General features: G+C 47.6%; 1 protein-coding gene across 1 annotated transcript in view; it reads right to left on the bottom strand.

Moving 5' to 3' along the window:
• Positions 1 to 12,335, bottom strand: part of LOC118796093 (glypican-5-like) — a 114,419-nt gene that overhangs the window by 38,846 nt on the left and 63,238 nt on the right. Inside the window, exon 7 of the mRNA XM_036554924.1 lies at positions 1,286 to 1,406. Coding sequence (XP_036410817.1) covers positions 1,286 to 1,406 — 121 coding nt within the window. The remainder of the gene's footprint in view (positions 1 to 1,285; positions 1,407 to 12,335) is intronic.

Below are 12,335 nucleotides of genomic sequence, written 5' to 3'. Positions count from 1 at the left end.
TTTGACAGATGAGGACGGTATTTTATAATGGACTACAGCACACATTGAGGATCTAGTCTTCTGATGTTTCTTTGTCATATCTGGGTACGATACATTTTTGTTCCAATTACTTTCATGTCGTCAGTAGAAATTTTTTCTGGTGTAACGCTTGCAGATCCAACAAAGGAATAATACTAAGTTAAAGAGTCTTGTCTCTGGGTATTTTCTGTGGTACTATTTCCTTAAGACATGGCAGCTGTCTCCCTCTGTTTGACCAGCATTGTGATTCATGTGTTTGTACACGTATGTATGTATGCATGGGGTGGTGGGTGTCAGGGAAGGGAATGCTGTGATTGGGAGGTGGTCAGTGGGTGGAGCAGGGTGATGGACAGGCACAGTGCTCAGAGGATGCTCTTCGTCCCTTTTATTGGCGGATAATTCGGTTTTCTCAAGCCCGTAGCCTCGGAGACGGGCAAAAATGGACCAATTTGAAGACGGTAAAAGCAAGAGGGATGGGGGACGGGAGTTAAATAGGACAGGCAGCATTATATCATTCGTTAGCGGGCGCTTTAGCAAAACGCTTGGAGTAGTTACACTGTTCCCTGCCGCGGTCTGGGCACCCCTCTCACATTATGAGGCGCGGGTTTAGTGTGGAGCTTTGAGCTTTCAGGACTCGCCACACACGCTAGCCCTCCGAGGACGGTCACACCACCCATGCTTCTCCCAAAGTCCCCGGAGAGGGGACTCCGCGGGCGTTATGGCCTCTCGCAGCACACAGTAAGGTAATGGACCCACCAGAGACCCGGTGCAACGCTGTACGAGCGAGGAGAGACGACGCACCAGGGCCAGTTTTCATCTAAACAAGCCCTCCAGTCTGAGCAGCAGCGACTGACTGCTTCTCAGTGTCACCAGAATGTTAAAAAAAAAGGGAAAGGGAGAGAAAAAAGGAGCGTGTGTCTCTCCAGCGCTGGCCACTGAAAGGGAGGCCGAAACGCTGGAATAGAGACGCACTGTGTTGCTTCTCCAGGGATACTGTTTGTCTCAGTGCTGAGTGCATGTAATTGTTCGTGGCTCGGACATCAACAGCATTCCCGTTGGGCCGCTGTGACCTCCGACCCCTGGCCTCATTCATCCTGCTCTCCTGTCTTTCATGAGGGGCACATGACCAGTCATGGTATATTACCCCCCCTAAAACCCCACCCCAAACACAGACTGAGATGATATCACATGATGGCAAGGAAAGAGTGTAGGAATGTCAGTGTAACCACGGCAGAGCACAGGTGTGGGTGTGCAGGTGCAGCTTTACCTGGTTGAAGCGCTCCAGCTTCTCTTTCACCTCTGCCAACAAGGCGTCCGGACTCCGCACTTTGACCTCTGGGTTCTGCCTCTGTGCCTGAAGGCCGCTGTCAACCACACGGCTTGTGTAACTGAGTGAGAGAAAGAGAGAGAGAGAGAGAGAGAGAGAGACAAGACTGTTAAGGAGAGTGAGTGTGAAAGAGAGAGACAGAGACAGAACAAGAGAAACAGAACTACACAAAGAAGGAGAGATGACGTGAGAAAAAAGGAGACAGAGGGTGGGAGAGAGAAAGAGAAAGTGGGAAAGAGAAAGAGAGTGATGGAGAAAGGGAGCAAGGCAGACAGAAACAAAGAGACAGGTTGAGAGAGAAGTGCATAGAGTAAGAATGAGAGAGATACACTTTTCAGTACAAACTCATCGGTTACTTAGGAGGAAATGCTGAAGAGAGACATCACATGACTAATATGACAACACTCTATTTTCTCTCTTTTATCCTTGTTCGTCTTGGGTGTTGAAGATTTAATTTTCAATCTATTTACAGACATTTCACAGAGCTCAAAAACAGGTACCATTTCAGATGTTGCCTATGCCACGAAAAATGCTGTATTCACTGATATTGACGTGCTGCAACATTGGAAACAGAACATTTCATTCCTGCTCCTAAACACGTCAGGCTCGGGTGTATCCTGTTATTTAGACCCTTCACGTGGAGCACGCTGACAGCTTTTGATTGACATTTGATTGACATATACATAATATGGGCTTTAAATCCACATGATACCTACATCTCAAAATACACACATTAAGAAACTAATATAATAACTATTATAATCATATATAATTCAGTACTGTTACTTCAGTGATGTTACTAAATCATCAATATTATCATCAATATTTCCACTTTGTATGCAATTTTATCAATATTTTATGAGATTACATACTGAAAGATTTTCTAAAGTACCTGCAATTCCCTATGGACCCACTTAGCCATAGGCACATACATTGTGACATATGCCGTTTCTCTATACAATGACATTTAGATGTTGACATTAGTCCCAATCAGGCTCTCCCCTAACGTAATTGGCTAAAAAGCTCCCCCCTCACCTCCACCTCAGCTGATGTAAGGTGAGCATTCTAGTGCAAAATGGCTGCTGTGCATGACACAGGTGGGTGCTACACATTGCGCTACACATGGTGATTGAGGTGAGTACCCCCCTTCACTGCAAAGCAGTTTGAGAAACTTGACAGGCTGAAAGGCACTATATAAACATCATCCATCATCATCCATCATCATCATCACCATCACATTTAGCAATCATTTACCTTGATAAACTACACTGAACACTACACTGACAGTTTGAACTGAATTCAGAATCTATTTATTAGTTTTGTGCCTGTGCACTAGCAGGAAGACTGCTAGTGCATCAAAGTTACATTTGCAGTCTAATTTTGCAAAAACACCAGCGCCACCCTAACAACAAGTTAAACAAAGAAAAGCGTAAAAGCGGCCCCCTCTTCAATTCTGAATTTCTGCAACCGAACGCATTAGTAGCGGTAATCTGCTTGCGCGTGTTGTACTGCGATTGTCTGATGCGGCGGCAAATTAACTACCTTGTTGGAGTCGGAGGGCCGTTTTCTCGGGAGGCGCAATCAATAGTGTTTCGGACTGCCCACTTTACTGACATAAATGATTAATTAAAAAGTCAGATAGCTGGCTTGCTGTGAAATGAGCGAGCTCGCCTGGACTGCAGATCACAGTATCGACCACAAGACTGATGAGTGGGGGAGAGGAGGAGCAGCGTTATTAGGGTAATGAAACAAAAAAAAAAAGAGAAAGACTTTGACCATCGCATCTGATAGCTCATTATTGTAATCTGAAGTGGAAAACATGTCAGTTTGCTTAGCCAAGAGCGGACGGCGCCTTTAATTGATCCTTCGCGCTGATGTACGACGGCCAATTACAAGACTGAAGGCATTGCGATAGAGCACGCTTGATCAGAAGCAACCCTTCCCTCTCTCTCACCCCTCTGTCTCTCGATCTCCCTCTACCTCACCTCTCTGTCTTTCTCCTCTTCTTCCCTCTCTCCCTCTTTCTCTCCTGCTCCTTTCCTCTCTTCAACCGTCATTAAGGCGGTGTACCGAGAAGCTATAAATGCAGGCGGCTTGTAAGAAACATCACTGTTGAGCCGTGCAAACAAACCGGTCTTCTGTATGTTTACAAGGACAAGACCGGACTCAACAACCTGCTTTTCTGGCTTTTTAATTATTTCTGTCTGTCAGAGCCATCCTGCTGAAGTCATCCAGTGTCCCTCCAGCACCTTCACGTAGACACATGAAGTGAACGTGAACATGAACGTGCTATTACTCTCTTCCATGTTGCAAACTTGTGGGGGAGGATGACAGAGACAGAAAGAAAACCTTGACTTGACTCTGTGACCACATCCACATCTCCATCTGTCTTTGACCAGATCCACATAATGGCATACTTGGAGGTACAGGATTGAGCAGGTTCTGATATTAAATTGTGAAACCAGTGCAGAATCAAAAGCAGACTGTGCTGCTGGGAGAGAGAGAGACAGTCCTTGTGCATTCTTGCGGTGTTGTGAGGCCAAAGCAATGCACAAAATCAGGGCTTCTCCTTCCTCTTCCTCCTCTCTCCTGCCGTCTTTGGCCAGACAGCACCTGACCCTCTTTTCTCCTCAAAGGGCTCTGTAATACACTGTAGTCGATGGCGCTGTTCGACGGGCCATATTGATTTCTTTTAAAAGGACTCTAGAGCAGATGTGCCAGGCCAACAGAGGAAAGACTGTAAAGAGCAGCCATACTGTAGACCAACAAGGCCCAGACGAAAGCACTTGTAACTGGGGAGGTCGATGGAGAAACAAGCCTGTACTCACCAGAAACACCACTTACTTGATCTTACCCAACACCTCACCCTGACACGTAAACGTACTACAAGCCAGGGAAAAGCAAACAGTCTCGCGCTCATGAATATTCATGAGCAAACGGGGAGCGTAGAGACAAAACGCCAACCCTCCGTCAGTCAGTAATACACCCCTCCGGTTCCTTCCTGTGGGTGAAACAGGACTATTACTCGTCTGGGCACAGATTTCAGAGCACTCCGAAACAAAGAAGCGAGTTGGTGTGGGACCTGGGGTTACGAGCAACATTTAAACACGCTGAAACACTCAGTGCCCAAGTGGCAGCGATGTTTGAAAAACAACCAAGCTTTTCTCACAGGGAATTTCCTGTCAGAACACACATCGAGAGTCCGGACGCCTCTGACAAATAAATAAATTAACACAAAAAAGGTCACGCAGATAAACACTTAATCGGTGAAGAACAGAGCTGCCCGAACATGCTGGCGCAGCCTCTGCGCCCAGAGCTTTTTTATGTTCCGTTTTGCCGCATAAACCGAGAGCAGCCTAGCGCGGCTCGCATCGATTTAATAAGGACATCTGACGATAAGGACCCCAAACCATTTTCTGGATTAACACCAGATTCATCCACAGCTCATACTTGGCCGCGGTGCGTCATTATTCTCTCATTGTTAGATTTACAGTGAGCCGTTTCCCCAGTTGGCCCCTGGGAGCCCGGGGCAGGCCAAATCCAGCCTCCCTCCCGGCTCCCAGCCAGGACAAATTGGCACCCGGAGAGATTTCTCAAAGGATCTTCCTACGGGCCCTACTTTCTCACAGTGCGAGGGCCGAGGCCGTGTAGACAAGTCGCTCCTGAGAAAAAAAAAAAAAACATGCCCGTCACATTAGACAGCAACACAAGTGACAAGCTGACAGCGCGTGAGTTTGCAGCGACAGGGTAGGAACAGAGGGCCATCGATAGCTTTCTCGACTCAGATGGACAAATCAAATGACACCCATGTTTTTTTTTTTGTTTCAACAAATAACTTAAAACAGGAAAAAGTCAAAAATCAAGACAACCATAAACCCAGAATGAGCCACAACATTCCAACATGTGCATAGATATTTTTGTTGAGGACAAAGTTGTCCCCCAGAGAATGGGCAGCAGTTATCTGAGCTGACCCGCTGGGCCTGAGGTTTCAGATCTTTCAGGCTTTTAAAAATCAGAAATGCAGCGGACTTCCAAAAGGCATCCAACACTCTGACAACATTTACAAGCATTTAGCATGTCAACACAACACAAACACGCCAAGTCCAAGGCACTACTGAACTCCACCTTCCTACAGCCTAGATAGATATAGAATAACTAGTTCTGGTTCTTAACACCGATGCATCATTCAAAAAGAGTGCAAGCAGGAGCAAGGTTTTTTTTTTGTATAATTCCACACATATGACAGGAGATACTAGTTCTAGAGCTACCTGCATGTACATCCACCAGGGGGGAAGCATAATAGGTACAGTGGTGGAATGTGTATTAAACAGAACACTGCAACCAATTTGGTACTTCTGTATCTACAGTATGATCGGCCCTCTCTGAGTGAACAGTGGAAGCGTGGAGGGCAGGCAGATAAAGTGTCATACAGTAGCCATAGGCTGTAATTAAAGGTGGAGGAGAGGCAAAAAAAAGAGAGGCAAATCAAACCACTACAATGCGCAAATCAAATCTGGGAAATTGTAGGTTCGGCACATTACATACTGCCACTGAGCACCATGTTAGACAGGCGTAAATTGCTAGGTGGGAGTCCAGTAATTGTCACTGAATTCAGTGCTCCGAGCTCCCGGTTGGAACATAACTATTGTGTTTGACGTCTCCTCCTCTTGACGGGAGGCACAATAGCGGAAAGTGTTTGTGTTTTGTTAGAAAGCAAGTGATGAAGATGGCGCATTATCGGTCCTATCAGGACTCTGGTAAGAAAAAAAGATGAAGACAAAGCTGCCGGAAAAAAAGGACCTTTATGTAGCAATACTAACAATCAAGACCTTTATGTTCCCAGCAGATCTTTGTTTAGACACTAAGAAAGTTCCTGATTCCAACACGATGACTGTACTGTAAGCTGCAGCTCCAAGCAATCGCTGACAACAGATACTGTCTAATAAATCTGACTGAACAAGTTGTCGCTACCTCCCGTTAAAAAACTTCATCGACGTGCCAACCTGCTGCCGAGCAAGCTCACAATGTGTAATTTGACACTCCGGCCATAAATCAGTTTGAGACTGTGCCGTTTTATTTCCAGTCTTCCCTGCTGGTTGGTCGGGTCTGAGCTCAGATGCTCCGCCACAGGTGAATGCCAGTCAGGTACCAGCCGACGGAAGGCATCACAGATAAGAGGTTATCTCAGTTCAATCACATTAACTTTGCTTCACCTGAAGGGATGGCGATGCTAAAAAACAGAGCGGGGACGCGAGACTGTCGTGCTTATTGGAAATGGCCCCTCGGATGAAAAAAAGCACGCCGCCTCCATTGTCGTGTGTTTGCGGCAGAAGAAGTCGAATCAGTCGACAGATGGGACGCGCCGGTGTGACTCAGCGTCTGAGCAGTCACATGACATCACACTGTTTATTTTCCTGAGCGCACGCTCTGCTCCAGCTTAAACGACTTACATTCTTGTATATTATGCATCTGCGATGAGAACGCCCGCCTATTGCGGGGTCATTACCTCAGATGCATCCCCGTGATGCTGGGCTCTGAGGAGAGATATGGAGGGCCTCGCTTTCTGAGTCATGGTTATAAATGTGCGGTGCTGTGCTGCGCTGGTTGAATTATGGGACGTGACGACCTTATGGTGACCAAGCTGACTCCGTAATGGCGAGACCACACTGAATCTGTCAATTTATGCTCCGTAAAGCTGCCCTGAAGCCATCGCATGACCATCCCCGTTCTGCTGCCGCCGAAGTGTCACACGGGCTGGTTGATGAGTGCTGCCACCATGTCGCGGCGTTGCGTTCAACCACGGAGGGTGTCCACTGTGACAGGAAGCTGGACCGCGAGGTGGAACTTCTGGTTCTGATCCGGAGACAACCGTAGGCCAGAGGCCAGGCTGGAGTGGGACGGGGGAGAGGACAGAGCCCACAAATCAGGGGGGTGGGGGGGGTGAAGAATGGGCGTGAACCTGCGGGCAGGGGCGCCTGGCCAAGCCTGCATCCCAGAGGATTATGGGAAGGATCAGCGTGGCGCTGGAACCCATGTGGCCAGCAGCTGTCTGGCGGAGGGGGAGTGCCGGCTCATTCCTCGCGGGAGAACCACTCGGAAGTGCCATCGCCCATCAGATAGAGATCTACCCAAGGACACAAACAAGCCATTAATCACATGCAAGCATTACGCTGGCTGACCGACGGAGCAATATTGAAACAGACTCATTTCTTCTTAATTTGGAAATACCACCAGCATAAAGGGATGGTTTCAGTTTTGGTTTTTTCGGTTTTCCTCCTCCTCTCATAATGTTAAAAGGGAGATGATGAGGGGGTTTTCTGAATTAATCATTATCCTTCATGTGTACTGTGCACTGTTCCCATAAGCACTGAGATCTGCTGGCCTCTGTGTGTGTGTGAGTGTGTGTGTGTGTGTGGGAGAATGTCTGTTGACGCAGTGCATGTGCATCTGCACGCTTGTGTACTCCTCAGCTTCCATACTCCGAGCTGGAACGTTTGTCTCCATCCATGCACCAAGGGGTTAAACACACACACACATACACACACACACACACACACACACACACACACACACACATTCACTCTCTTGTAAGTGAGGAGACGCAGTTCCCTTACGGCCACACTGCTTAAACACCCCTCATTAGTCATGTTACACGCCATCATTTAACCCCTGTTCTCCGTCTAGGCGTGTTCGCTGGGGGTGAATTCTCATCATTAAGCTGTTACAGCTCAGCCCACACACTCGACAGTTCCAACATTTCCTCTGCACAAAAGAAATGGCCGGGGGTTGAGCGGGGTTGGGGGGGTTGGTGGCTGGGGGGGGGGGGGGGGGGGGTTGGGGCTAGAGGGAATTAATTCGTATTGATTTTCTGGGACTCAGAGGCGTGTCAGCAAGTGGAAGTCTTTACTCTGTGTAAGCGACATGCTCTTAGCACATTCTCCACTTCAAGGGAATACCTAAGAACAAAACAGGAAAAATATTCAGAGAGGGAGAGTTGGGGGGGGGGGGGGGCACGGTCTGAAAATATCTGTGCCCCCTCTTATGAAGCCACTTCTCGGTGTCAAAAGCTGTGGGATGCTTGACAGAACCGCTCCTGTTAAGGATCAAACTGACCTGCAATAAACCAATAAACAAAATGGCGTGAGCCGAACCCATATTTCTGTGGCTGAAGATGGTCATCATTTTTTCAGCTGCCATACTGATCCGTGCTTGATAAAATCCCTGGATTTTTTATTTAAAATTTCATAAAGAGTCAATTTTACAGCTGAATTAATCTTTTCACCCTTCTGCTGGTTAGTTTGACTTCGTCCACACATACTATCGCACCAGGCCCAGGTTAAAGTAGCCCTGTTGAGAAACTACAGAACACCTTTATTGACGCAGTTTTGCTTTTTAACCCGGGTTAACCGTGAGTGTGTGTAACATGGCAGTGCATGATACAGCTGAAGATCCACAACACTGAACCATGCAAAGACACCATGCCAATGAAATAACTTCCATTACACTGTGGAACCTTGCAGTAACTGCACAAAAGAGGGACAAGCAAGTTCAGAGTTTAGAAGATGCCTGTTAGCAACGTGGCCCGATCGCAGCTTAACCTCGGATGCCAACGAGACAAGTTTGTATCTGTGCTATCTGTTTGTGGGCTGAGGGGAACGTTCAGCGGAGATGTGAGGGAAATCGGGTCACAGTCACAGTCACACAGTACGACTCTGCCGACCACTGTCTGGAGGGCAGACCACAGAAAACAGGTAGCACGTCAGACACCGTAACCACCTTCATGTGTGTGTAAGCGTAACAGAGCCACAGGGAGCGTGTTGTAGTTAAAACAGCATTTGGCCCACATTGGGCTTTACATAATCAGGCATGTGAAACCCCGCCTTTTCGCCGCCTGAACATAACGTTCAGTGCGCGCTGTGTACCGTTCTCTTTGCCTCAGCCTCAACGCAGAGTAGCCTCCGTGACCCCAGCTGAGGCAAAACAGATAGGGAGGAAATTATTCTGGAATGTCTGGCACAGACGTGGGCCTTTCCAAAAATGACGGGAAAGCACAGTCTGTTTGTTATTCGCATGTTGACGTTGACGTCGTTGTTGCTGCCTGCTACCCGCTCCGCCGCCGGTGCCCAAACACCCCCGCGCTCCTATCTAGTGGTTTTAACTCCCGTCCTAAGATTAATGGAAATATAGGAAAACATTTCCTGGTCATCAGTAAAGCGCGGTTTGACCTCGGCTCGTTGGCTAACTTCGTCAACCAGAAAGACAGGGGAAGAGTTGCATTAACATTGCTGCCATGCTGCCCTCCAGTGGCGGCAGCTGGTATCACACTTATAGTCATGCTTGATGGTGGGAGCAGCTGAGAGAAAAGAGCAGGCGATTCCTGTGGTGTGGGTTTTTAGAGACGACGGCAGGCCTGAGACGTTTCTTTTGGAAACAGCACCGTCATGTAACTACCAGAGTCACTCCTTTGCATTCAACACCAATGGCATGAAGTCACAGACAAGTGCCTTTGAAGGGGTGGACAGCCTCGACGTCGCCACCAGCAGGTCACTGCAGGTCCCTGTCATCAATCACAATAATTGCAGGAGATGCCTGGGGGAAATGGCGAGCCAGAAATGAGAATCTTTTTATAGAAGCGGAAGATGAGCCCTCCCCTCTCCCTTTCAATTACGGATCAAGAGGTACAAAATTTGGATGAATGGGAAGGACAGAACGGTCTGATATCCCCGTGGCTCCTCCCTCGAACCTCAGACACTGGGCGACCGGGGGAATTCCACTCTCAGGCCAAACAGCCTGGCACGGTGTTTCCATTTTCGTCGAAGAAATCTGCCCACTCCTTAGCCTGGAGCCCAGGAGTGCTCTGCATTTCTCTGGCGAAACGGGGAACCACTACCCACATTGGAGGGATATTTCAGAGGGATATTATGCATTGGAGGGATATTTCAGTGTATAATGTACAAATCTAACCAAACTACCAATGAAAAAATAGCTTATTAAAGAATTCCAATTCTGTCCTTTAGACCCCAACTGCTCTGTTTCATTATTGATGAAAACATTACATTTATATTTACAGTTATTCATTTGGCAGACGCTTTTATCCAAAGCGAGATACAATACAAGTGAGGTACTATACAACACAAGTGAAAACCATACGGAGTCAACAATATTAGATTCTCAATATTCTCACTGAGCTCCTCAACCACGGGCAACCCAGAGAGAGCTCTGACCCCTACCGTTTAACACAACCAGGGAGGCTTACAACCCTTTGTGGAATGAGCGTGAGGGGAGACTTTGTGAAAATTATTCCACAGATAGTGAAATAAACACATTTCTTTATGTTGACAAAACTGCCAACAGACAGCATATATTATGAGCCCCTGTGCGAATTAGCATTGCGCCTGGTGAAATTCATCATGTGTCTCATCTGAAGGCAGGGGCGAAGGGTTCTTTTTTAAAAAAAAATTTGCCGCACGCAGCTGTGTTGATTTGCAATTCCCCACACATGAAGATGTTTAGCATGCTAATGAACAAGGTGTTGGGAACACACCAGGAGACCGCTCTGACACCTCGCCATGTAAACACCAAAAGCGCGGGGGGGGGGGGGGGGGGGGACAACGATGCCAACGCCTCCAAACATCCAACCAAGGGTGTGTTTGTATTCCAAAAAAACCGTGGCTGGATATCTGAAACAATCCATCACACTTTGCCAGGTAATGGAGTTTAAACCTGAAGCACAATCTGTGCTCATCAAAGCCAGCACATATGCATAGAGAGGAGCATGAACCTTCATCTTAACTCTGGCAGATTGGAAAAGCTGTAGCTCTTGCTGTGTGACACCAGCCTGGCTCCAGAAGCAAAGTTTCAGTCCATGTGCCCTGTGGCATAGCAAGGGATGAAGTTAAAACTCCCAGAAAGCATGAATGCTTAAATGAAAGCAAATGCGTTCAAGAAAGCCTCCATCAAGCATTTAGGAATCCCTGATATCCATGGTTGCAGTTGCTCCTATGGTACCAGAGACAAAGGTCAATGAAGTCAGAGGACGATTGCTTGATAGCTTGTTTGAAAGATATTAATTATCTGGCTTGTTAAAGAGAGCTGTGCTTGTGCCGTATTGACAAACCACGGACTGGCTCCTTTAAAGCACCAACAGGAAATCTTGGATCTTGGAAATCTTGGATGCCAGGCTCCCTCTAGTGGTCGATATTGTTATTGCAAGAAGCTTGTGTTGCATGTGGGTGGAGGCGTGTGGTGGAAGTATTCCGCTATCCTCACCGCTCATAATCAGCTCTGCTCTTTGGTGGAGGCCACAGTGTGTGCTGTGGCAAGAGGAAGGAGACTGTGTGCCAGCTGAAAGGAGAATAAAGAGTGGCAGGCCTGTTCAAGCAGGACACGGGAGCTGCACGATCAGTCACTCCAGCACTCACATGCCACATCAGTTCCTGTTCAGCTTTGACAGGGCCGCGTTCCTGCATGAAGCACATCACACCACACTCTGTGATTCAGGACGACTCACAGCGCTTGCCTTTTTACATATTGTGTCCCCTTTTCCACAGAGGGGGATCAAACCCAGAACCCTCAGGTGCCAAAGTCCTGAATGCGCTCAGGACACCCGTACACCGATCCAGGCTGCCCTCACGCAGTGCTCACACAATGGAACTGTGGGAAACATTTGGAGATGCAGACCCCTCGGAACAATGCCACGTGGCCACACGCTACCCCCACACCCCCAAGCACTATCATTCACTGGCTGACATACTGCACCTCCCCTGTAGTGGAACAACACCTTCCACCCCTCCTTGTTCTCTCATGTTAGGATCTCATTTGCTTGAGTTTCAGACACTTCTGTTCCAATGTCTAAAATGTTTCCCCACAAAGGACTGTGTCATGAATCAGATTATAACATGCTTTTACCCTTAAAGCTATGATAAGACGGGGTAAAATCGCAGTTCAATCTCATTGATGTTTTAGAAATGTTTAAGTAGTAGAGAAGCTC

The sequence above is a fragment of the Megalops cyprinoides genome, chromosome 20 (genome assembly GCF_013368585.1).
Source record: "Megalops cyprinoides isolate fMegCyp1 chromosome 20, fMegCyp1.pri, whole genome shotgun sequence".
NCBI classification, from domain to species: Eukaryota; Metazoa; Chordata; class Actinopteri; order Elopiformes; family Megalopidae; genus Megalops; species Megalops cyprinoides.
Note: the sequence above shows the minus strand (reverse complement) of the source record. Positions and strands in the feature narration are given on the sequence as shown.